The following is a 22,822-nucleotide window of genomic DNA, read 5'->3' as shown; positions in this document are numbered from 1 at the left end:
TGCAGTAGGAGAACAGAGGCGCCAGCAGAATAAAAGTGGATAAAACCTTTAAAATTTGCTTGGAGGAAGCGGTGGACTTACCTCCATAAAGCAGACACGAAAGACTGTCTGAAAAGTAGCAATCACATTTATTATATGGTACCCCAAAAGTGCAACGTGTTTCGCAGGCCGAGCCCGCTTCATCAGGCAATAAAGTGGGGACAAAACAGAATTCCAGCAGTAGCAGGTGTAGCGCCTCAGCATTGATTGCCAATGTATGTGTGTCCACCAATCTAGTCACCACCCAGCAATGGTGAACACACAACAGCGGAAAGGAAGTGGGAACGCAATCGCAAGAGTGGCGATTGCCAATAGTGACACAAGACCGAATCAGATAGAGCACAAGTGTAGCAAGAAAGACACAGCAAATAACAATGATCAGAACATCAAGGAAAATAACAAACGCTAACTAAACACGAACACCGCACTCATTCGCAACAGCGAACACGTTTAAGACACGATCATCGCGCGATAGGCACCCAGTGATAAGCGTGCCACCCTAACTACCCAAGTAACACAAACATGAAAAGAGAACGTGAACGCTTGCTAAACGGTTACCTCAGCGAGCCTACAGCAAGCGTTCGTAACAGACAAGACAAAGAGAAGGAGTAGCCAGCAGCATCCGCAGCTCTGGCCTACACTCCCAGACAGAGCACAGAAGGAACCATCGCGGATGCGACCCAGACAGACAGACAGATGGAGCAGCCAGTAGCAACCGCAGCTCTGGCCTACACTTCCAGACAGACAGAACGGTTTCCTGTCGACCACCGCTGGTGACAAGACAATCGCAACAGAGAGACAGTACAAGGCAAGACAGATAATACAACCTGACTGCACTAGAAGGGATGCCTAGCGCAGTCCCAAGGAATTACTCTAAGACAATCCCAGCAAAGAATAGCAAGGCTGATACTTCCAGGAGAGTTAGCAGGAACAAACCATCATGACCAGCCAGGAATTCTGGGAAGAAATGGTGTTTATACTGCAAGCCATCAGAAGAAGCAGCTAAGCAATTTGCATGACAAGTATATGCAAATTCCTCACCAGCAGAGCAACTCTGAAACTTGCAAAGCGAAGACAGGTCTCTTTTCCAGAGACCTGCAGCCCTCAGACCTAAAGAATGGACAAACAGCTGTCTGCCCGTGCAGACCGCTGAGCAGATCATTACAGCTAACATCTGACGCTCTTCCTATCGGGTACATGCTACAAGGGTTATCCCAGTGGCCTCATTTTTGCTAAAGTGCCCCTTTAACTTGTTCCAGGAACGACCCCTATTCTTTTTGTCTCTCCACTGTTCAGATCAAGTGTTCCCAGTTACACAAGCCCATCTATAACTGTTCAGGCCTCACAGTTCAGACAAAAGCTTATCCGCTGGTTTCATGAAATCACTGGATTTAGGTATTCTAAACAGATCAGCTCCCTATAATCATTTGATGTTTGTATACAGCAAAACTGTAATGTCCTACACCAAGAAATGTTTTTATTTTACATTTCGATAATGTAAAGTTATAAACTGTGTTGGTCCTTTATTATTGCTGTTAATTTTCCAATAAAGGGAATCTGGTTTCTGGTCCCCCCACCCCCAATCATTAGAACGGGAAGTGAAAGTGATAGAGAAACAGAGTAAAGTAAAGATAGGACTCTATTAAGATTTTGTTGCTCTCCCGATTCATTGTCACCGATACTACTAGGGTTCTTAATTAGTGTTGGTGCAGGGGTGTAGCAATAGGGGGTGCAGAGGTAGCAACCGCATCGGGGCCCCTGGGCCAGAGGGGCCCCGAAAGGCCCTCCCTCAACTACAGTATTAGCTCTCTATTGGTCCTGTGCTTGTAATGATCACGTCTATACATACTTTGAATGATAATAATCATTAACAAACTGTTCCCCATCCCCTTCTTGCACCTCTGACACTGTAGTTGCCATTGGCAGCTTTTAGTGCGCCTTATCAATTGCTATGTATAGAGTGCATGGGGGGCCCCATTGTAAAACTTGCATCGGGGCCCACAGCTCCTTAGCTACGCCACTGTGTTGGTGTTAAAATGTGGGATCCTGCATTCCAATGCCCTTCACATTCCCTTTTTACTGCCCTCCACAGCTCCCTTGTGGCTTCCTGCATGGCCACCTTGTTGTGTCTCCACTGCTCCCTTATAGTGTCTTGTCAGTTTAAACACTCTAGTAGTTCCCTCCATAGCCCTGTTATAGAGCTTTCCAAAACCTCCTTATAGTGCTCTTATTTGCTCCATTGTAGTGTTTTTTCCTCCCTTACAGCTCCTTTTCTCCCAATGCAGTAGGGCAGTGGAGGGTGCAAGCTTTTGGTTATCTTACCCAGTGGTGTAACTAAAATTCATGCCCCCCCCCCCCCCGCAAAACTGTCATGGGGCTCCGCCAGTGTTCACACCCCTTCCCTTGGTGTCCTTCATGGCCTTGGGACCCATCTCATAAAGGTCATAAAACAAGTGTGGCCATCATGATCTTCATTTGTAGCCACAAAAACACCTGATCTGAAGCATAGTCTCCTGTATCGGAGGAAGGGTAGGTTGGTAGTTGGGCCCCCCGCAGCTCTGGGCTTCCCTGCGATCGCAGGTGCTGCTCCCCTCTAGTTACGCCCCTGATCTTACCTGTCCTGTTGGTCTCTTCCCAACCTCCACAACAGCTGTGATTATTGTGACCTCTTTTCCCATGCCACTGATTCTGATAAGCTTGCACCTTCACCAGTATACACTTGTTTAGGTTATCAGCAGTATTGTGTAGGTAGAAAAAGAACAAAGTTTTGTAAAATGAAAACCTTTTAATGGGTAATTGATAAAGTAAAATGATGCAAGCTTTCATGGAACTGGCCCCCTTCCTCAGGCATATTTCCAGAGGTTAGCTGAAGTAAAACACTATATGCAGGTAAATAGTGAACATGTAGATGATAGTTGTATTGGATACTATTTAGCAGTTAGGTATCAGGTGGTCAGTAGGCAAGAGCCAGGGAGCTCATGAAAGAATTTAAGACGTCCAGCAGGCTGAAGATCATGAAGTCAAGTCAATATTGTTAAAAATGAAACCCATTCTACAATTTAAAGAGGAACTTTAACCCAGGATTGACCTTCATCCCAATCAGTAGCTGATGCCCCCTTTCCCACGAGAAATGTTTACCTTCTCTCTAATAGTTCATCAGGGGGGCCTATATGGCTGAGATTGTGGTGAAACTTCTATTACATTGTAATGTCATGACCATAGTCGTGACAGTTTGCTGTCTGTGAACCTCTTTGGATTATGGTAAATAATAGCTTTTTCCAACTGCCAAGCAAGCAATATCTCCCTCTGTGCACCGAGCTCTCAGAAATGAACATTCCACACAGATCACCTGGCAGAGCTAAAGATGTCACCCCCTGGGATAAATTTCAGAATGTAAATCCGGGAGAGGGAAGATTTTACAATGGCCAAACACCAAAGACTATTAATCTATAAATTTAAGCAATTGTATTTATTATGTCCTTTTCACTACAGTTTCTCTTTAAACCTTCTGTTAATGTTCTTTAATTTATTAGTTTAAAGAGGAACTGCAGTAAAAATTCCGTAATGAAAAAGTGCTTAATGTTTACAATAATTATGTATAAATGATTTAGTCAGTGGTTGCCCATTGTAAAATCTTTCCTCTCCCTGATTTACATTCTGACATTTATCACATGGTGACATTTTTACTGCTGGCAGGTGATGTCTGGGGAAAGAGATGATACATTTTTGGCATTTGGGAACTGCTGTTATTTTTTCCCACAATGCAACAAGGGTCCCACAGTGTGATGTCAGCACCCAGGTGCTGACATCACACTGTGGGAGGGGTTTCACCACAGTATCAGCCATACAGAGCTCCCTGATGATCCATTTGAGAAAAGGAAAAGCTTTCTCATGGGGAAGGGGGTATCAGCTACTGATTGGGATGACGTTCAATCCTCGGTTATGGTTCCTCTTTAACTGTTACAGGTATTACCATTACTTTTACAAAACCTAGTTTCTTTCTACCTACATAATTCTATTGGCTAACATGGTACAGAAATTCTTTCAGTACAGTAGTATTGTTTTAATTCATTTATACAACATTAATGGACGGGTTGCAGTATTGTATACATACAGTATATTTGTTAAACAAGTGACTATAAAAGGTTTAGTTTCCCTCATATACAGTATACTAGCAACTGTTTCTAACAATGTGATGTGCTGCCATTATTAATGAACCATTCAAATTGCAGGTGGTGTTCATAATGGCGAGTATGTCCAGTGGCTGTATTGCTATGATCCAGTCATGGATGTTTGGGCTCGGAAGCAGGATATGAACACTAAGAGAGCTATCCATGCCTTAGCTGTAATGAATGATCGTCTATATGCAATTGGTGGAAACCATTTAAAAGGTCAGTTTAACATATTTTATGTATAACAGCATGCCTGTTTTACTATGGTTGAACAAGCCGTGCATTCTATAATTGATATTTCTTTTTATGTTGTTATTGAAGTAGATATATACTTTATATCAAGTCTGGACTAATATCACATTTACGCTGTAATTTTAGGGGCTTTTTATGCCATGCTGTCTTAAAAAAGCCACAGTCGTATTGTGTGAACATGTTTCATACACAGCTGCCATCAATAAACCAATAAATCTAATGCAAAAATACCTATCTAGGAAGTAGTAATTAATGGCATTCACCCATATTGATTTAAAAATACAGCAGCTTAATGTGAACCTGCAGTAACAAAACCGCTGGTTCAGAACAAACTTGCAGGGTTGGACGATCCATTACTCTGCCATCATTTCATATGCTCTGTTGCAGTATTCCTGTTCCATGGCTCCACTGCATGGGTCTAGATTATAGTGCCCCTATTCCATGTGCCTCCATTCTGGTCCCCATTCCATCTACTTCCCCGTATTTTTTAGAATATAAGACGCTCTGGTTTATAAGATGCACCTAGGTTTAGCAGTACAAAAAAATCAGGGAAAAAAAGAAAAATACTAAACCTAGGTGTATCTATAGTTCAGGGGCAACTTATGGACCTTTACCCTCCAAAACTGTCTCTAAGCTAGTCCATCTAAGCTACACTACACTAACCCCTGCTGACCTTACCAGTTACATTTCAGTACACTACACTGCACACTACAATAGACTACACACTACACTAGACTATACACTATACTGCACACTACACTAGACTATACACTACACTACACTAGACTATACACTACACGAGACTACATACTACACTAGCCCCCTGCTACCCTGCCAACTAAGCTACACTGCACTAACAATTCAGCATTGCATGCTGCATTGCACAACATTTTACCATATATTGGGTATATAAGGCACACTCATCTTTTCCCCCCAGTTTTGGGTAAGAAAAAGTGTGTCTTATTTTCTGAAAAATATGGTATATTATGTTTGAATAATTCTTTATGAAGTATATAAGGAAAAACAATGCAACAGCAATACTGGAGTTGGTAAAGAACGATGCAAGCCAGAGTGTGAGAGGCTCAGCTTGGATGTTATGTGAAATGAAGACAGGCAGCACTGTGTAAAAAACAAAACATAGTTGTTTATCTCATGTACCCATTGGTGGAATTTACATCCACACATCCGTAGCCCAGAGGTGCAATGGAATACAGGCTGGTGGGTGCTGAACTAGCTGTGCCAACAATAGCCAAGTCAACAACCATGTAATAGCGCAAAACAGCTGTTAGCTGCCCTGATCACCACCCGGCATTGCAGCCACTAATCTACACCATGCATGCATATGTGTATGTAGGTTCCACCAATTGGTACATGAAACAAATGACTATGTTTCAGTTTAAAAGTAGTGCCACATTTCTTCATTTCAAATATGTTGTACTGCATTCCCTGCTCAGGTTGAGATGCTCACTGACAAGGCCTGCTCTTAAGGCTTATCGCTTATTTTTGTCTCATACAGTCCGCTTTATGAACTGAATGGCAAGTGTGCCAGCTTTTCATTATCTTTTGAAGGATATTACAGCTTGTATTTTACCCTCTGGTTTGCAAGGACCTATGGCCACTCCAGTATAGCTGTTGCGTTGTTTTGCCTTATGTGCTTAATAAAGGATCAATAGAAATAGTGTAGCACCCCTTTTTCTGGCATTATCTGGCACAACAGTGGTAATTTATCATTGTTATCTGTGAACTATGATAGATTAGTGCTACCATTCATGTTGCTATCCCTTTAAAGACTATTACTATCCCAAAACATTTCTGTTTATATAAAATATGGCTTTATGGTGTGATGATCACCACGGAAGGATACTCTCATTGATTTTTTACATTTTATTATAAACATGCTCACTTGCTCCAGCTGAGCAAACATGCTTACGCTATAGCCAGACAAGAGCAGACACAGTTGTCATAGAACTTTCAGTCATGAGAAATGTAAATACTTTTCTTACATAGTTCAACAGGAAAAGACTTTCATATGAAAGCAAAGACATATCTCTGTAAAATCACACAATTGGTTATCTGGGCATAACCTGTGTGTAGCCAAGGGGGTTGTAATTGTTTCGTAGCATAAACACAAGTGTATTTGGAAGGTCCACATAGGAGCATCATAGCATAAATAACATCATGAAAACAAAAGAACACCAAACTACTGTATGAAAAGGTGATTGAAAAGTCAGGCTTTGGATACAAGGAAATTTCCAAGTCAATCAATAATCCTAGAGTATTGTTAAATCAATCAAAAGGATAGTGTATAGCACAGGTATAAATCTGCTAAAAAAATGGCCATCCACCAAACGTGAGCGACTATGCAAGAGGGCGAGCAGTGAGATTGAATTGACACCTCTGACAAGGAGGGACTTACAAGTTGAGATTGGAGAAGTTGTACATACTGTTCCTTGACTGCTTCACCAGATGCAGCTTTATGCAAAACAAAAGTTACTGTTTACTAAAACTCAAAAGATGTCTCCCCTACATCCAAAAAAGCCCCCAAAAAACCTTTACAGTATAAGGGTATTTCAAATGGAAACTTTTTAGTGTTATATAAGACATTTTGTAGTTATTGCAAACAACTTTTTAGTTTGCATACGTAGGTAGGTAAGTAAGTAATACCCAAACACATCTATTATTGTCTGTTTAGACACTAGGGGGTTGATGGACAAACTGGCAGTAATATTGCTGGGCACAGACATTAATGATGTAGAGTTTTTCCTGTACATGTTGATATATATAGATAGATATGGAAAACTCCTAGAAGAAATCTTAGAATAAAAAATACATTGAATAATAATAATACAATACAATACAATAACATTTGTAAAGCGCTTTTCTCCCATAGGACTCAAAGCGCATAATAAGGCCCTATTTCTTCGTTCGCCTTATTAAAGCAAAGAAATTGGTTGCACTAGTGACTAGTAAATGTCTTCTAGAAGACAAAGAAAGGTGTCCATATGAAATTATTAGTACCAAACCTTTCTTCACATGCCTTAAAATGTAAATACTTACACTTTTGTACCATTTTCTTTTTATGTATACATGCAACATATAAAAAAAAAGGCAAATAAGTCACTTTTCAAACTGAATTTTCTATAATAATTTTAGGAATAGATGATCTCAATATCATTGGGAGTTTGTTGAAAACCGTAGGAGTTAAATCATTATCTGGTATTGTTTAGGTTTCTCCCATCTGGATGTTATGCTGGTGGAGTGCTATGACCCAAAAGCAGACCAGTGGAATATTCTACAGACACCTATCCTGGAGGGGCGCAGTGGTCCGGGATGTGCAGTGCTGGATGACCGAGTTTACCTTGTTGGAGGCTATAGTTGGAGTATGGTAAGTAGTATTTATTGTGTTATGTCCTGTTGTGACACCCATTGATGTAACCGTACGTGCCAAGAAGCTGGTAATGTCCAAAAACCTTAAAGGACAACTTAAGTATGAGGGGATATGACCAGGGTTTGAACCCTGGCTAGGGTCGATACCTATTCTGTAAGATGTCTTTGGGGAAGACTTTCTAACACTGCAGGGTGGCCCCTTGAATGCGACTTTAGTGGCTGCAGCTGTTGAGCGCTTTGAGTCTGACAGGAGAAAAGCGCTACACAAATGTAAAGGATAGGATTAGGATTATGTGGAGGCTGCTATATTTATTTCCTTTTAAACAATGCAAATTGCCTGGCTGTCTTGTTAATCCTATGCCTTTAATACTTTTTAGTCATAGACTGCATTTCCTGCATGCATGTTTCAGGTGTGATTTAGACACTACTGATGCATTAAATAGCAGGATGCCAGGCAACTGGTATTGTTTAAAAGGAAATAAATATGGCAGCCTCCATATCCCTCTCGCTTCACTTGTCCTTTAATGTGCAGCCAGCCCTGAAGGCATAGTATTAATTGACTGCAGTATTCACCATAGAGCCAGATGCAATGCCATCTCATCTCAGTCAAGTGGTGCCATTCACTAGATATTGAGTTGCCATTGCTCTAAGGTCCAGATACAGCAGATGAATAATATGTCAAATATTGCCATGACCTGCAGAACTTTGATAGCATGTGCAGCATGGCCTGTGGATTTTCCGTTACCTGAGACTTGTGGTAAAGCCCCTGAATTACCACTATCATATTAATATTTCTTTTCACATTGCCTGACACTGGTTGGCACTGTGCTGTCATCTGGCTCATTTCCCTGGCATGATGACATTCTAGGTGGCACATGATAAGGGCCCTAGCATGAGAAATTAGACATCTTTTAAAGTTATTTTTGTTTATCGTTCATTAAGATGTACTAAAACTACAACTGTATAGATCAGAAAAGTTTAGCATAGCGTCTGTTCAAGGGTGGCAAGGACATCTGCTAGACATTACTTGTTTTTTGTACCTTCTTGGCATTCAAGAACATCTGAATGAGTGAATTGAGGGGAAAGTTAGCTGGGGTTGGAGGAGCACAAGAGATATCAAGCTTATCTAAGTAGTATCAAGCAGCGAATCCACTAAATATGGAAATTTCAGAAGGAAATAGTAGTGGCCTTGGGCAAATCAAAGCCCCAAACTTGAGATTAATGAACTGGCCGGCCAGGAAACAGATTTACACAGGTGCCAGTTACAATATATGACCAAAGGTATTGGGACAGCCATTCAAATCATTGAATGGAGGTATTCCAATCACTTCCATGGCAACAAGTGTATACATTTAAGCATCCAGGCATGCAGACTACTTCTATAAACATCCCGTGCAATAAGTCAATTTTAGCACATACCGAGTTGCACATAGTGCAGAAGTCACCAACTTTCTTTGAGACAATAACTACAGACCTACAAACTTCATATGGCCTTCAGATTAGCTCAGTGTGTAGAGAGCTTTGTGAAATGGTTTTTTATGGCCAAGCAGCTGTATTCAAGCCTTGCATCACTAAGTACACTGTAAAGTGTCTCAAGCAGTAGTGTACAGCACACCTCCATTGGACTCTAGAGAAGTGGAGATGTGTTCTCTTAGGTGACAAATCACACTTCTCTATCTGGCTATCCGATTGACAAGTCTTGGTTTGGCATGTGCCAAAAGAATTGTTTTTGCCTGACTGTATTGTATTAAGTGTAAAGTTTGGTAGAGGGCGATTAGAGTGTGGTTTTGTTTTCATGGCTTGGGCTTGACCCCCTTGGTCCCAGTGAAATGAACTTTGAATGTTTCAGGATACTAAGACAATTTGGACAATGTCATACTCCCAAGTTATGATGATGAGTTTTTAAAGAAAACCTGTGTCTTTAAAGACTTTAAAAACAAAAATGAACCTGGGGAGGGGGAAGCCTCTGGATCCTAATGAGGATTCCCTGTCCCTCTTTGTCCCTCCCTTCCAGCGCATACAGCTCCCCAAAAAAGGAAACAATAACATACGTCTTTGCATGCAGGAACACTAGCAGATTTCTGCTCTGGCTCCGGCTGAAATAGCAGAGCCAGATCGGGTTCGCTTTACTGTGCAGGTGCAGACGGCTCGTGCCTGCGCAGTACAGCAGACCTGATTGGGCTTGGCTATTTCCACTGGAGCCAGAGTTTAAGCTGCTAGTGCACCTGCGCAGGACCAGTGACAAGCGCAGGGAAGCTAGTGCTGGATCCCATCTGCAGAGGAAGATGGGGAAGCCTCTTTAGGATCCAGTCTTCCCCCTCCCTAGGTAAGTACCCCCAGGGGCATTTTTTCCCTTTTAGGTACTCTTTAAGCAAAAAACAAAAACAAAAAAACAGATCTGAGCTGCAGAACTGTTGATTCCAAATAATTTAAAAAAAAAAATCATTAAGTGCCTGTTGTGTACAGTTAACTAGTTAGTCTAGTTAGTCCTATCTCTTGGATGTTCATTGTTATTGAATCATGATGTAAAATTAAGTGAACAAGAGAGGTGTTAAAGACATCAAAGAAATTTAGTGCATCCATCCCTATATTAACGATAAACATGTAATATATCTTCTTGTTTTGTTCATATACTGTATTACAGCATATTGTTTATCACCGTGTTTAAACAATGCATTTCTGTGTATTCAGGGTGCTTACAAGTCATCTACAATTTGCTACAGTCCTGATAAAGCCAGCTGGACAGAACTGGAGGGAGATGTTGCTGAACCTCTGGCCGGCCCAGCATGTGCCACAGTCATACTACCAGCCTGCGTCCCATACAACAAATAGAAGCTGTACCAACATTGACATTGTAACATAACACAGACTACTTTTCTTTGGGAATTATTTTCGTTGTTCCTTTAAAAGGTTGTACAAATGGGACAGAAATCATCAAAGTCTGAGGAATTTATCAACACTGGAAATTGTCGTTGGGTTGATGGAAATACTCAGTTATGTACTGATTTAAAAACAGGGAGCTCAGTATGTGTGTTGCAGCCACAATGCTATGAGCTGAAGACACCTGGCACAGTTTTTATAACAACTGTTTGGAAAAATTGGGAATGTGGCCCATGGTAGGTACTCGTACTCCAACTTTCCTTTTCCTAGAGCAGGTTGCAAAAATAGCACTTACACCTGATTGGCTGCTTCCAGCAGCACTGTTTTTCCTCTGCAGTTTTAAAACTGATCTACAGGCACATATGGTTGTCATTTTTTCTTTTATTAATATGACCTTGCCCTTGGTTAGGTCCCCCTCCTCATCCAGTTTATAATTCTGTGTTTAAAGCTCAACTCCAACTCCAAACTTTTTCCAAACAAAACAAAACATTGTTTTAAGAATTTGGTCACATGATCTGAAACCAGCTGAAGAGTCAATGAAAGACTTTTTGAGTTGGCGGTCTCCTGCTTCTTAGCTTGGTGTCATCATGGTATACAGGCGGCTGATAAAGAAGTGGGACGTAAACAGTGCTCGCTAATCAGATTGCAGTTGGCTGGAGAAGTTTTTGCTCACTACTAAACCTGTGCTATCTAGTTTGTACTGCTATATGTCTTACTGTCTGTAGATGTTCATTTCTGAAGGTAGTGGTTGATGAGGCCTTATCTTTGCTGCACATATAGCTGTTAGTTGCCACTATTTCCACGTGGAGCTTCAGAAGTAGCAGTGGTGACTTGGTCCTGAGCTCAGAACTGTAGAAAGATAAAGCTTCACCTTCCACTAACAGGTAAACATGTGCAGAGGCAAAGACACCTAGAACTAGTTGGCACTAGCTTAGCTGTGAATTTTACAAATTACTTAAAATGGACTAATCAGTATGTAAAGTTACATATCTATAGAACTGTGGAAAATGTCCACAGGAAAATCATATCTGGGTCCCTTTGTTACTTTGTGCATGAGCAGATAGCAAAGATATATTGGACTTTGAGTGAAATTGGACCAAAGGAATAAGGCCATGTTGCCTACAGCAAACTCATTCATAGCACAACATAAGTGCTTCTTGCTACTGCTCATCATCTGGAACTAACTACAGTATGGCAACTGGAATGACAGGCTGCTGTTGGCAACAGTATTTTATTTTTGTATATTTTATATGAGAAACACTGTCATAAGGACTGCAATGAATCTAGCGACAGTCAAGAAACAGTGTCAGTTCATTATGATTTCTTAACACTTTTTGTGGTTGCTAAATGTAACATAACATAGTAATAGTGTATTAAGAAATACCAAATACATTAGCATGAATTACTCCACCCCACACTATAGGCTGTTTTCAATGGAACTCTCTGAAAAGACTCCAGACCTTAAAGGGGCTTGCCTTATGATCCAATATTCCTAACTGGGTATGTAGCCTTCCTGAATGTGGGCCATGTAGACTAGGTGGCTTACAGAGGTACAGATTCAAAATCTTTTCAGATGGTAACAGATGCATTTCCTTATGTTAGTCCTGGTTTTCTGCTCCTGGGGAACTATGGATAACTTATCATTTCCTTTACAGCTGTTGAGGTGTTATAAACGGTAATCTGAAAAAAAATGGAAATAAAAAAAAATTCTAAAGCCAGCGTACAATTGTCCAGCCACACTCAATATGGAATACAGTGAATCCCACTAGTTCATTGCGTTCTATAGCTTTAACACCATGAAACAGGAGAGAAAGTCCTCATTAGGGGAACATCTTACCATGCGTTGATTGCCTCCGCCTCACTCCCCAAATGGGGAACTCATGGTTGAATAGAACCCTATGTTAGATAGGTATGCAATACAACTGGGATACTTAAGGCGTCACCTAGCTTATATAACGGACTCTCCTTTCACGTTTCAGGATCCACAGGTTGTCATCACACAAATCACCTCAGAAAAGAAAATAATTTGGTACCACCATAGTTTAAAATCATTAAAAAAATGTAATAAATTCAAAATTTTGCACTTACGGTACATATAAAGTGACATTAAAAAGGCGCAGAGGTTTTATCAGGTTCTCAAAACCATACAATGGCTGCCCGGCTCCCATCCGTGCCTCTCAGTACAGTCACTCCACGTCAAGCCATAGCATGCCATTTTAATGCTGATTTGTATGTAAGTGCAACATTTTTATACAGTTTTATGCTAGTATCGATTTATTTTCTGAGGCAATTTTGTGTTGACACCCTGCGGATCCTGGAACATGGAAGGAGAGTCCATCATATCGACTGGGGGATGCATTAAGTCTCCCAGATGCACTGCAGACTCATCTAACATAAGATTCAGAATTAACGGTGAGTGAACGTTGTCACTGCAGGTACCATATAACTTGGCTAAAGTCCAGGGAGGGTAGGGAGTGCATGGAGGGTGCAGGTTGTTGGCAATGAGTACAAAGCATAAGGGAGCCTTAGGTATATACAAAATGGTAGCAAAATTTTATTCCTATTACTTGCGTACAAAACACCCCAAGAGACACCCAATAAAAAATCCCACCCCTAAAACCACCGTAACCAACTGAATGCTTGGTCTGTGACCTGTAGAAGATAATTGCAGTCCTGGAGTGCACTCCTATTTGAACCAGCGCTGTTATTTTTAAATCTTCAGGCCCATTCAGAGATCACAGCATATATGACAGCCAAGATAGTGTGGAGAGGGAATCTTCATCCTCAACCCGTTTCAAAGCATACCTCTAAACATTGTAGTTTTTACATGCGCATTACAGCCACAACTTGTGTCTAACCTCTCCAACCCTGTGTGGCAGCAGTAGCTTCAGGTAATAACTTTATAGCCTCCAACTCACGTGACCTTGCACGGAACAGTGCTCTTTCACCCCTCCAAGATGGTCTGGAGACCCGCAGTTGACAGCCGTTTTGCCGGCGGGGATGAGCTGCGAAATGGCGTGCTGTACGCTTGCCCTGGAGCAGAGCGAGAGGAAGCGCATGGAGGTACGGGGAGGACGCGGCACCGCCCACCTAGTTGGCGTCACAGGCGCACGTGACGCCAACTAGGTGGGCGGTGCCGCGTCCTCCCCGTACCTCCATGCGCTTCCTCTCGCTCTGCTCCCGGCCAAGCGTACAGCACGCCATTTCGCAGCTCATCCCCGCCGGCAAAACGGCTGTCAACTGCGGGTCTCCAGACCATCTTGGAGGGGTGAAAGAGCACTGTTCCGTGCAAGGTCACGTGAGTTGGAGGCTATAAAGTTATTACCTGAAGCTACTGCTGCCACACAGGGTTGGAGAGGTTAGACACAAGTTGTGGCTGTAATGCGCATGTAAAAACTACAATGTTTAGAGGTATGCTTTGAAACGGGTTGAGGATGAAGATTCCCTCTCCACACTATCTTGGCTGTCATATATGCTGTGATCTCTGAATGGGCCTGAAGATTTAAAAATAACAGCGCTGGTTCAAATAGGAGTGCACTCCAGGACTGCAATTATCTTCTACAGGTCACAGACCAAGCATTCAGTTGGTTACGGTGGTTTTAGGGGTGGGATTTTTTATTGGGTGTCTCTTGGGGTGTTTTGTACGCAAGTAATAGGAATAAAATTTTGCTACCATTTTGTATATACCTAAGGCTCCCTTATGCTTTGTACTAAATTGATCATTCTCATATAGGGTGAGACGAGGTTATTTTACAGGTGATATCCCGTAGTCTTGTCCTGTGTTGGCAATGAGTACCTAGCTACTTGTGATCAGCTGCAGCAGTAAGGCCTCCTTAATACTATGTGCATTGCATTAGGCACATGTTATAAAATTATAATATGCAAACTCTCAGTTACAATGCATTTGAAGTTCAACACCAGTGTGCACACGTTTTTGTGTATTTTCTCCAGAAATGCGCTGTTGATATCACATTGTAACTGCAGAATTGATTGATATGCAGAGATGTTGTTATATCTATTGCATCATATAGACGGTGCATTCCTGTGTGCTAATGTGTTGCTGCGTTATTGTGCACGGAAATGAGCTTAACGTGAACAAGGCCTAAGTATAGGTCTTTCGATTCCAAGAATTAATGTTTTTGCAATTAAATGTCAAATGCAGTTTCAATAATCTATTTGAAAACGGTAATAATGATGAAGGTGAGCAACAATTTCTAAATTTTCTAAAAAAACTCCCAATGGAAGGTGAGTACGTCAGTGCCTGTGCTTGTGCTACTGAAATGCTTTGGCTTCTACAACTGGCAAATACTTCCGAGATTCCACCTAAAAAAAGAACATAGTGTGTCCACAGGGTTCATTTGAATCATTTTACTCTTTTTAATACTTTGTTCAGTTTCTTGCTCATTGAATTCCCCTTGACTTTCCTCCAAGACATTGATCTACCGGCATCTGTTCTTGATGTACTGTATTTTATTATGTGCATAAAAGTGCAAAGGGTCCTTCTTTTTACAATTATAGAATATAATCAGTTTTACCTACAGGGCTCTACATGCACACAAATTTTACAGGTTGAAGGAAAAATATAATTTAATAGTCAGACAACCATGAAGTATTAATAGGTTCAACATCAGGATGTAATCTGAATGTCAGCAGTGCATTCTAGTGAATCAACCTCTATGTTCATCTTACTCCTTTGTGTGCCGAGACAATCTGATCATGAATTATTTTAAGGACATTGGTTCACTACAAGATCAACCAGTCACTTATATGTAGACATTTTTGTCTTTCCTTTCTTAATGTAGAAAATATTTAGCCTTGGTGACAGACATGACTTTCTTTTCTCCGATTCACTGCCCCAAACACTCCTGGCACCCTCTTATAACTGCCGAACACCTGTATAAAGCAAGAAGTCAGACATGCAATTACTGATAAGGGTTTTGTTACAACTAATGCATTTAAGTAATTTACAGTATGTAACAGTGGTAGGAGAATAAAGGTATCCATTAACCAAGAGATATTTAGCAAACTAGCCTATTCTTAATCAGATTGTTCAGATAAAAAAAATAGATTTTTAACTGATCCACAGAATAAAAGGATCCAGACTATTCATGATATCAAAACCAGTTGACAAAATCTGTCAAGCCAATATAAGTGAGTCCCCATTCATATTAGGGTCAGCCCCAGAGTCAAAGCCAATCACAGGATCTCATATATTTCCCAATGTAAATTCCAAACATGTATTGAATGTGCAGTAAAGATGAGAACAAACTGACAAGTATGGTCAAACGTAAAGGCATAGTCTGTCTATTCTCAAGGCACTGCAACAGCCAACAGAGCTATGAACCCGCATGCTAGGTTCAGCCATTCAGAGCCAGGACAAGGTCATCCAGCACCCAATGCTGAGACACTAAAGTGCGCCCCTCCATCCCTTCCAACCCAGCCATCACACACTGATTGCTATTAGACTAAGAGGTGGCCCAGGGCCCCCAACCCCCCCCCCCCCCCCAACACCTTAATCTGTAGTTGTCTGGCTTGCAGTTACTGCCATGTATCCCTTTTCTTATTTCTCGCTGCTTCAAACACAATAGGGGAATGATAGCTGAGTGAGTTGTGGGCCACCTCCTACACTGCGCCCAGAGGCTGGAGCCTCTCTTGCCTCTGCCTTGGCACGGCCCTGCAGCCATTCATGCAGGTTGATTGTTATGCAGGAGAGGGGAGTGATGGGTAGTCTATCTATGGCATCAGCCTCTCTCAATGAAAACAATAATTCTATGAGCACAATCAAACCAGTAGGCCAGGGATGTTAAAACAGGCAACAGATTATTGTCCGATCTAATAAAAAAAATCCATATTGGGTGAAAATCAAATGGTGTCTGTATGTACTGTAGCATTGGGGGGCACCTATTATTAAGAATCAAAAAATATATTTATTTTGCATGCACCTAGCCTACATTGTATACCTCAATGCTAAGCTGCAAAATACAAGTAGCTACATTTACTGAAAGTCTGTTGGTCCATTGATCAGCATATCATTTAACTAGCATGTATTGTACCACCCTCCTGTAAGCACTCCAATGGAACGTTTTTCTGCTATGCCATATTTTATAACCAATTCAACTTTTTTTATCTATTTTTTTTTTTATTTCAGCCATACAGTGTATCTGGTTTGGTTACTGGAAGTTAAAGGTCATTTTATTTGATCGTGTTGTAAATAGTCAGTGTTCTCACTGCTTAAATAGCCCTTTTTGGAAGTTTAACTTCCACTGTAAAAAAAAAAAAATGTCAATAAGTCATAGCACTGTTTTATAATTCATTGCAAAACATGCATAAAATAAGCGAGACAGGAATGTTAATTCTCCGATGTTATTAGCTGGTTTGAGGCATACTTCAGCATTTAAAGGTAATTACTTTTGTTCACCCTGTTGCACAGCAGAACCAGCCCCTTAAATAAATGAAAACATCAAGTTGTTTGGTGTGATTTAAATACCCCCACTAATGATTAATGTTAAGTACAATCTATGTTGTTTTTGTATAAAGTGGTGATAGGGAAAATTACATTTTGTATCCCAAGGACTCCAATTTCCTTGTAAAATAAGACATTGGGCATAAGACAGATTATTTTTTTTTTCCTTTGGAAGCAAACGGTAAAAGCAATTTACTCCGGCACAAAGTGAGGCATCCCTGCTTAGTATTAAAATTGTTGGAAGACTTTCAGAACAATTTACGGCAGCTGTCACCTGACTTGTCTAATAAAATGTGCAATCTTCTGAATTGTAACTTTAAAAGGCTATTTGTTGTCCTTTGAATGGTTCCTTTTTTACCATGCTAATTTAAAGCTTTCTATCTTTCAAGAAGGCATGACCAAGGAAAGCGGTGTTATTGAACAAATCATAAAATGGATGTAAATTTTGTACAGTATCAGAATGTATAAACTGAGCTTGCTTGTAGGGAGAAAACTTTAAATAAAACTTTATGTAAGAATTAATCTTTTGGTGTTTCATTTTTTTGGTGTTGAAATCTGATATTTCGTGTGTTTTCTTCTTAGACTTGGTTTGGCTGAAAATGTCTTCATACGGTACCTTGCAATGCGCATTAGTGTGAATGATGGGGGGGGGGGGGGTGTATTGTAGGATGAGTGGAAGTTGCTTCATACTCAATACATGAATATCACAAAATGAGCTTGATTCACAAAGCCATGATAACCCTTATCACGGTCGCGCTAGCGTTTTACGTGTGCTATAACGCGCCTAACGGTCTTTACACGCAATCGCAAATTTTAGCGCGCAAACGCTTTGTGAATCAAGCCCAATGTGTGGAGGTTGCTTTATACTATAAGTCAGGGATCCTCAACCTGTTTGGCGAAGATCAGCCTCATCAAATGTCACGCATAAATTCAAGGTGATCCATAAATATACACTGAGTGGCCCAAAACTTAGAAACACCCCTTTTCTGAATGTAAACCAGTCCAGCCAGGGGCGTAGCAATAGGGGGTGCAGAGATAGCCACCGCATCGGGGCCCTTGGGCCAGAGGGGCCCCGAAGGGCCCTCCCACAACTACAGTATAAGCTCTCTATTGGTCCTGTGCTGGTAATAATCACTTCTATAGATACTTTGAATAGTTGTAATCACTAACACACTGTTTCCCATCCCCTTCTTGCTCCTCTGACTCTGTAGTTGCCATTGGCAGGTTTTGGTGCGCCGTATCAATTGTTATGTACAGAGTGCTTGGGGGGCCCCATTGTAAAATTTGCATCGGGGCCCACAGCTCATTAGCTACGCCACTGAGTCCAGCAGTAATGTAGAGTGACATAACATCGCAGAGTTGCATATATAAGGAACTCTCAGCTTCGGACGATGGAGATTTAAGGGACTTTTAATGAGGGATGATCATCTGTGCAAGAAGAGTTGGCGCTAGTATCTCTGAAATGATGACTCTTTTACGATTATCTCACCCAACAGTATCTCGGGTGTTGAGAGAGTGGCAGCTGAGAAAAATACTTCAGGCAATAAGGACTATTATGGTAAAGAAAAGGATGGCGAACGAGAGGTGAAAGGCATGTAGCACGCATAGTCTGCAGCAACAAAAGGGCAACAACACAACAAATTACAGCTGAATTCAATGCAGGTGCATCACAAAGCATATCCTTCCCAACTACGGATGGTCAATGAAATGCAAATAATATCGAGTTGATGCACCATTATGCAAATTTTGTATGGAGATTTATAAGCCAATCAAATCCTGCTGAGGTGAAATTCGATTTGGTCCATTTTCAAGCTGCATAAATTTGCATATAAAATTTGCATAACCCTGCATCAACTCGACTGCATCGACTTTGCAAAAGGATGGGTTTTAGCAGCAGGAGAGCATCAAGAGTGCCTTTGGTGTCACAGAACAATATGAAAAGATGCCTGTTGTAGGCCCTTGCCACCATGCTTGATTGGTCTCAAAGTGGTTTGAGGAACATCAATCAGAATTGTACCTGCTTCCATTGCCAGCTCAGTTACCTGACCTCAATCCTGTTGAGCATTTGTGAGACGAAGTCGAAAGATCACTTCAAAGCTTGGAAATGCCACCATCCAATCTGGCCCAATTTAGAGCTGTGATTAAATCAGCATGGGCCAACATTCCTCAGCAACGGTATCAGCATCTTGTTGAGTCCATGCCGAGCAGAATATCGGCTGTGATCAGAGCTGAAGGTGGACCAACTCATTATTAGACACACCTGAAGGGAGAAGAATATGGAGGCTGCCATATTTTTTTCTTCTTAAACAAAGCAAATTGCCTGGCTGTCCTGCTGATCCTTTGCCTCTTGTACCTTTTAGCCCTAGACCCTGAACAAGCATGCAGATTAGGTGCTTTGACTAAAGTCTGACTGGATTAGCCGCTTCTTGCTTGTTTAAGGTGTGTGAATCAGACACCACTGCAGCCAGAAAATCAGCAGAATGCCAGGCAATTGGTATGGCTTAAAAGGAAATAAATCTCTATATCCCTCTCACTTCAGTTTTCCTTTAAATGGAATATGAAGCAAAAAAAAAATACAGATACTCACCTAGGAAGAGGGAAGGCTCTGGGGCGTACTTATATGTACGCCGCTGGTGAGCTGGGCTCAGGGTGTGCTGAATGGTAACTCCCTGGTGGCGTAAAATACTATTCCCCCTCCGAGTTTTTGCAACTCAAAGGGAGGTGTAATTCAAGGTCCTGTGATTGCCAGAGCCCCGAATGTTATGAAGCAAATAGCCATGGGTGGTCTCAGCCAGTGGGCCTCAGAGAGACCCAGGCAGGGCCCCTTGCAGTGAAGAGTAGAGAGTGGAGCACTGGATGGAAGTGACATACCTCTTGGGCTCTACCAATGATCTACTTTCCTAGTAGAATCCTTGTATGCATGACTAGAGCACCCTCTCTTATCACCTGGGCTACCTGACACGAGAGGACTGTAATTATAGATGCATGGGGAAGGTAGATTGTCAGTGGAGCATGGAGAGGTATGTCACTTCCCTTCAGCACTCCATTTGCTTACTTTGCATTTGGGGGCTAATCTGGCTACCCATACTTCGGGAGACTAATCAGCCTACCTAGAATTTTGGGGGTAATCTGGCTACCTATACTTGGGGGCTAATCTGGCAACCTATACTTGGGGGGCTAATGTGGTTAGGTATACTTTATGGGATTTTACTGGTTATCTATTTTGGGGGATGTTTTTGCTAGGATACCTATACTTTGGGGGGATAATCTGTCTGGCTATACTTGGGGGCTACCTATATCTGGTTGTTTGGCTACTTATACTTAAAGTGAACCTTAAGTATATAAAAAAAAGTTTTACTCACCTGGGGCTTCCCTCAGCCCCCTGCAGCTGATCGGTGCCATCACCGTGTCTCTACGATCCTCCCGTCCCCGCCGGCGGCTACTTCCGGTTTCGCAGTCAGGACCGGACAGGCTGGGAACGCGAGTGATTCTTCGCGTTCCCAGCCACAATATCTCCCCCTATGCTGCTATTACGGCCTTCCTTGCCGCAATAGCAGTATAGGGGGCGATATTGTTGCTGGGAACGCGAAGAATCACTCGCGTTCCCAGCCTGTCGGGTCCTGATGGCGAAACCGGAAGTAGCCGCCGGTGGGGACGGGAGGATCGGAGAGACACAGAGAGGGCACCGATCAGCTGCAGGGGGCTGAGGGAAGCCCCAGGTGAGTAAAACTCATCTTTTTTTTTACTTAAGTGCCTCTTTAAGGGCTAATCTGGTGACCTATACTTGGGGCTCTACCTATACTAGGGGGCTAATCTGGCTACCAATACTGGGGGGATAATTCTGCTAACTACACTTGGGGGGCTACCTATACTGGGGGGCTTATTTGGCTACTTATACTTTGGGGTCTAATCTAGATACCTATCTAGTGGGGGCTAATCTGGATACCTATACTGGGGTTCCACCTATGCTAAAGAGTAATCTGGCTACTTATACTGGGGGCTAATCTGGTTTCATATACTGGGGGGATAATCTAGCTACCTTTACTGTGAGATTTATCTGGCCAACTATTCTGGGGGTGCCTCTGGAGGCTCATGCTGGGGGTATCTCAAACTACTTATACAGTGGCTACCTATACTGGAGCTACCTAATACTGAGGGGTATCTCTAGCTCCCTATATTGGGGGCAACTTGGGGCACAACTTGTGCCCAAAGTTGCCCCCAATATAGGGAGTTAGAGATACCCCCCAGTATTAGGTAGCTCCAGTATAGGTAGCCACTGTATAAGTAGTTTGAGATACCCCTTTCAGTTAAAATACGTATAGTGTGAACTGAGCCATAGGAAAGCATGGACATTACTCTGAAAATCAGTTGTCCATTTAGTTAAAACTGAGAGCAACTGATATAGTATAACATGAACATTACTCAATACTAGATTTCAGAGTTAAGGTTAGAGTTGAATGCTATAAATGCATTCTTAACCTATTTTGGTTCCTGGACGTAGTTTCTACGTCCAGGAACCATGCGCGCTACCGCGCGCCCCCGCGGCCGATCGTGCGCGTGCACGCGCACTCCCGGCCGCGGATTCGGTAGCCAAGGAATCAATGTATCGGGCTATGGAGCCCGATCACTGATTCCTCTCCCCCGCTGAAAAAGCGACAGCTTCTCTCGGAAGCTGAGCTTTTTCTGGCCATCTCCTTCCCGATGCGTCACTCTAAGCGCGTGCTACGCTTAGAGTGACGTCATGTAAACAAACTCATGGCCGCCATATTGTGGCCAAAAAGTAATACTACACCTGAAAAAAACAAACAAAAAGAATTAACACACATTTACATTATAAATCTATTGTTTACCTCCCACCCTCCCAAAAGTACCCAAATAAAATGTTTAATATAAAAAAAAAAACCATTACAATAAAAAAAAACATGTAAATATTTACCTAAGGGTCTAAACTTTTTAAATATCAATGTAAAGATGAAATATTTCTATATTTTTTTTATTTTAAACTTGTAAATAGTGATAGATGCAAAATGGAAAAAATGCACCTTTATTTCCAAATAAAATATTGTCGCCATACATTGTGATAGGGACATAATTTTAACGGTGTAATAACCAGGACATATGGACAAATACAATACGCGAGTTTTAATTATGGAGGCATGTATTATTTTAAAACTATAATGGCTGAAAACTGAGAAATAATGAATTTTTCCATTTTTTTCTTATTTTTCCTGTTAAAATGCATTTACAGTAAAGTGGCTCTAACAAAATGTACCCCCCAAAGAAAGCCTAATTGGTGGCAGAAAAAACAAGATATAGATCAGTGCATTGTGATAAGTAGTGATAAAGTTATAGGCTAATGAATGGGAGGTGAACATTTCTCACGTGAAAACGACGGAACCTGAATGGGTTAATATATACAACAAGACACGCACACCTTGTTATGTCAAATGCAAACTAAGCTTATTCTAGACAGGAGCTGACAAATTGATCAAAAATATGTACAAAGATGAGTACAAATAACACAATGGGCTTGATTCACAAAGCGGTGCTAACCTAGTTAGCACGCCTACAGACTTTTGGGCATGATAAGCATTGCACTAAGTAGGTTAGCACCGCTTTGAGGGAAAAA

General features: G+C 41.6%; 1 protein-coding gene across 4 annotated transcripts in view; it reads left to right on the top strand.

The window, feature by feature from the left end:
* The window catches only part of KLHL14 (kelch like family member 14), a 125,877-nt gene extending 114,629 nt beyond the window's left edge, over positions 1–11,248 (top strand). For all 4 annotated transcript variants that reach the window (XM_068234743.1, XM_068234742.1, XM_068234744.1 and 1 more), the window contains 3 exons: positions 4,272–4,430; positions 7,691–7,848; positions 10,542–11,248. In XM_068234743.1, the coding sequence (XP_068090844.1) occupies positions 4,272–4,430; positions 7,691–7,848; positions 10,542–10,682 (458 nt within the window). In that variant the 3' untranslated portion in view covers positions 10,683–11,248. The remainder of the gene's footprint in view (positions 1–4,271; positions 4,431–7,690; positions 7,849–10,541) is intronic.
* Positions 11,249–22,822: the final 11,574 nt, after the last annotated feature.

Source organism: Hyperolius riggenbachi, chromosome 5 (assembly GCF_040937935.1).
Source record: "Hyperolius riggenbachi isolate aHypRig1 chromosome 5, aHypRig1.pri, whole genome shotgun sequence".
Classification (NCBI taxonomy): domain Eukaryota; kingdom Metazoa; phylum Chordata; class Amphibia; order Anura; family Hyperoliidae; genus Hyperolius; species Hyperolius riggenbachi.
The sequence above is the reverse complement of the archived record's forward strand: the minus strand, read 5'-3'. Positions and strand labels throughout refer to the sequence as shown.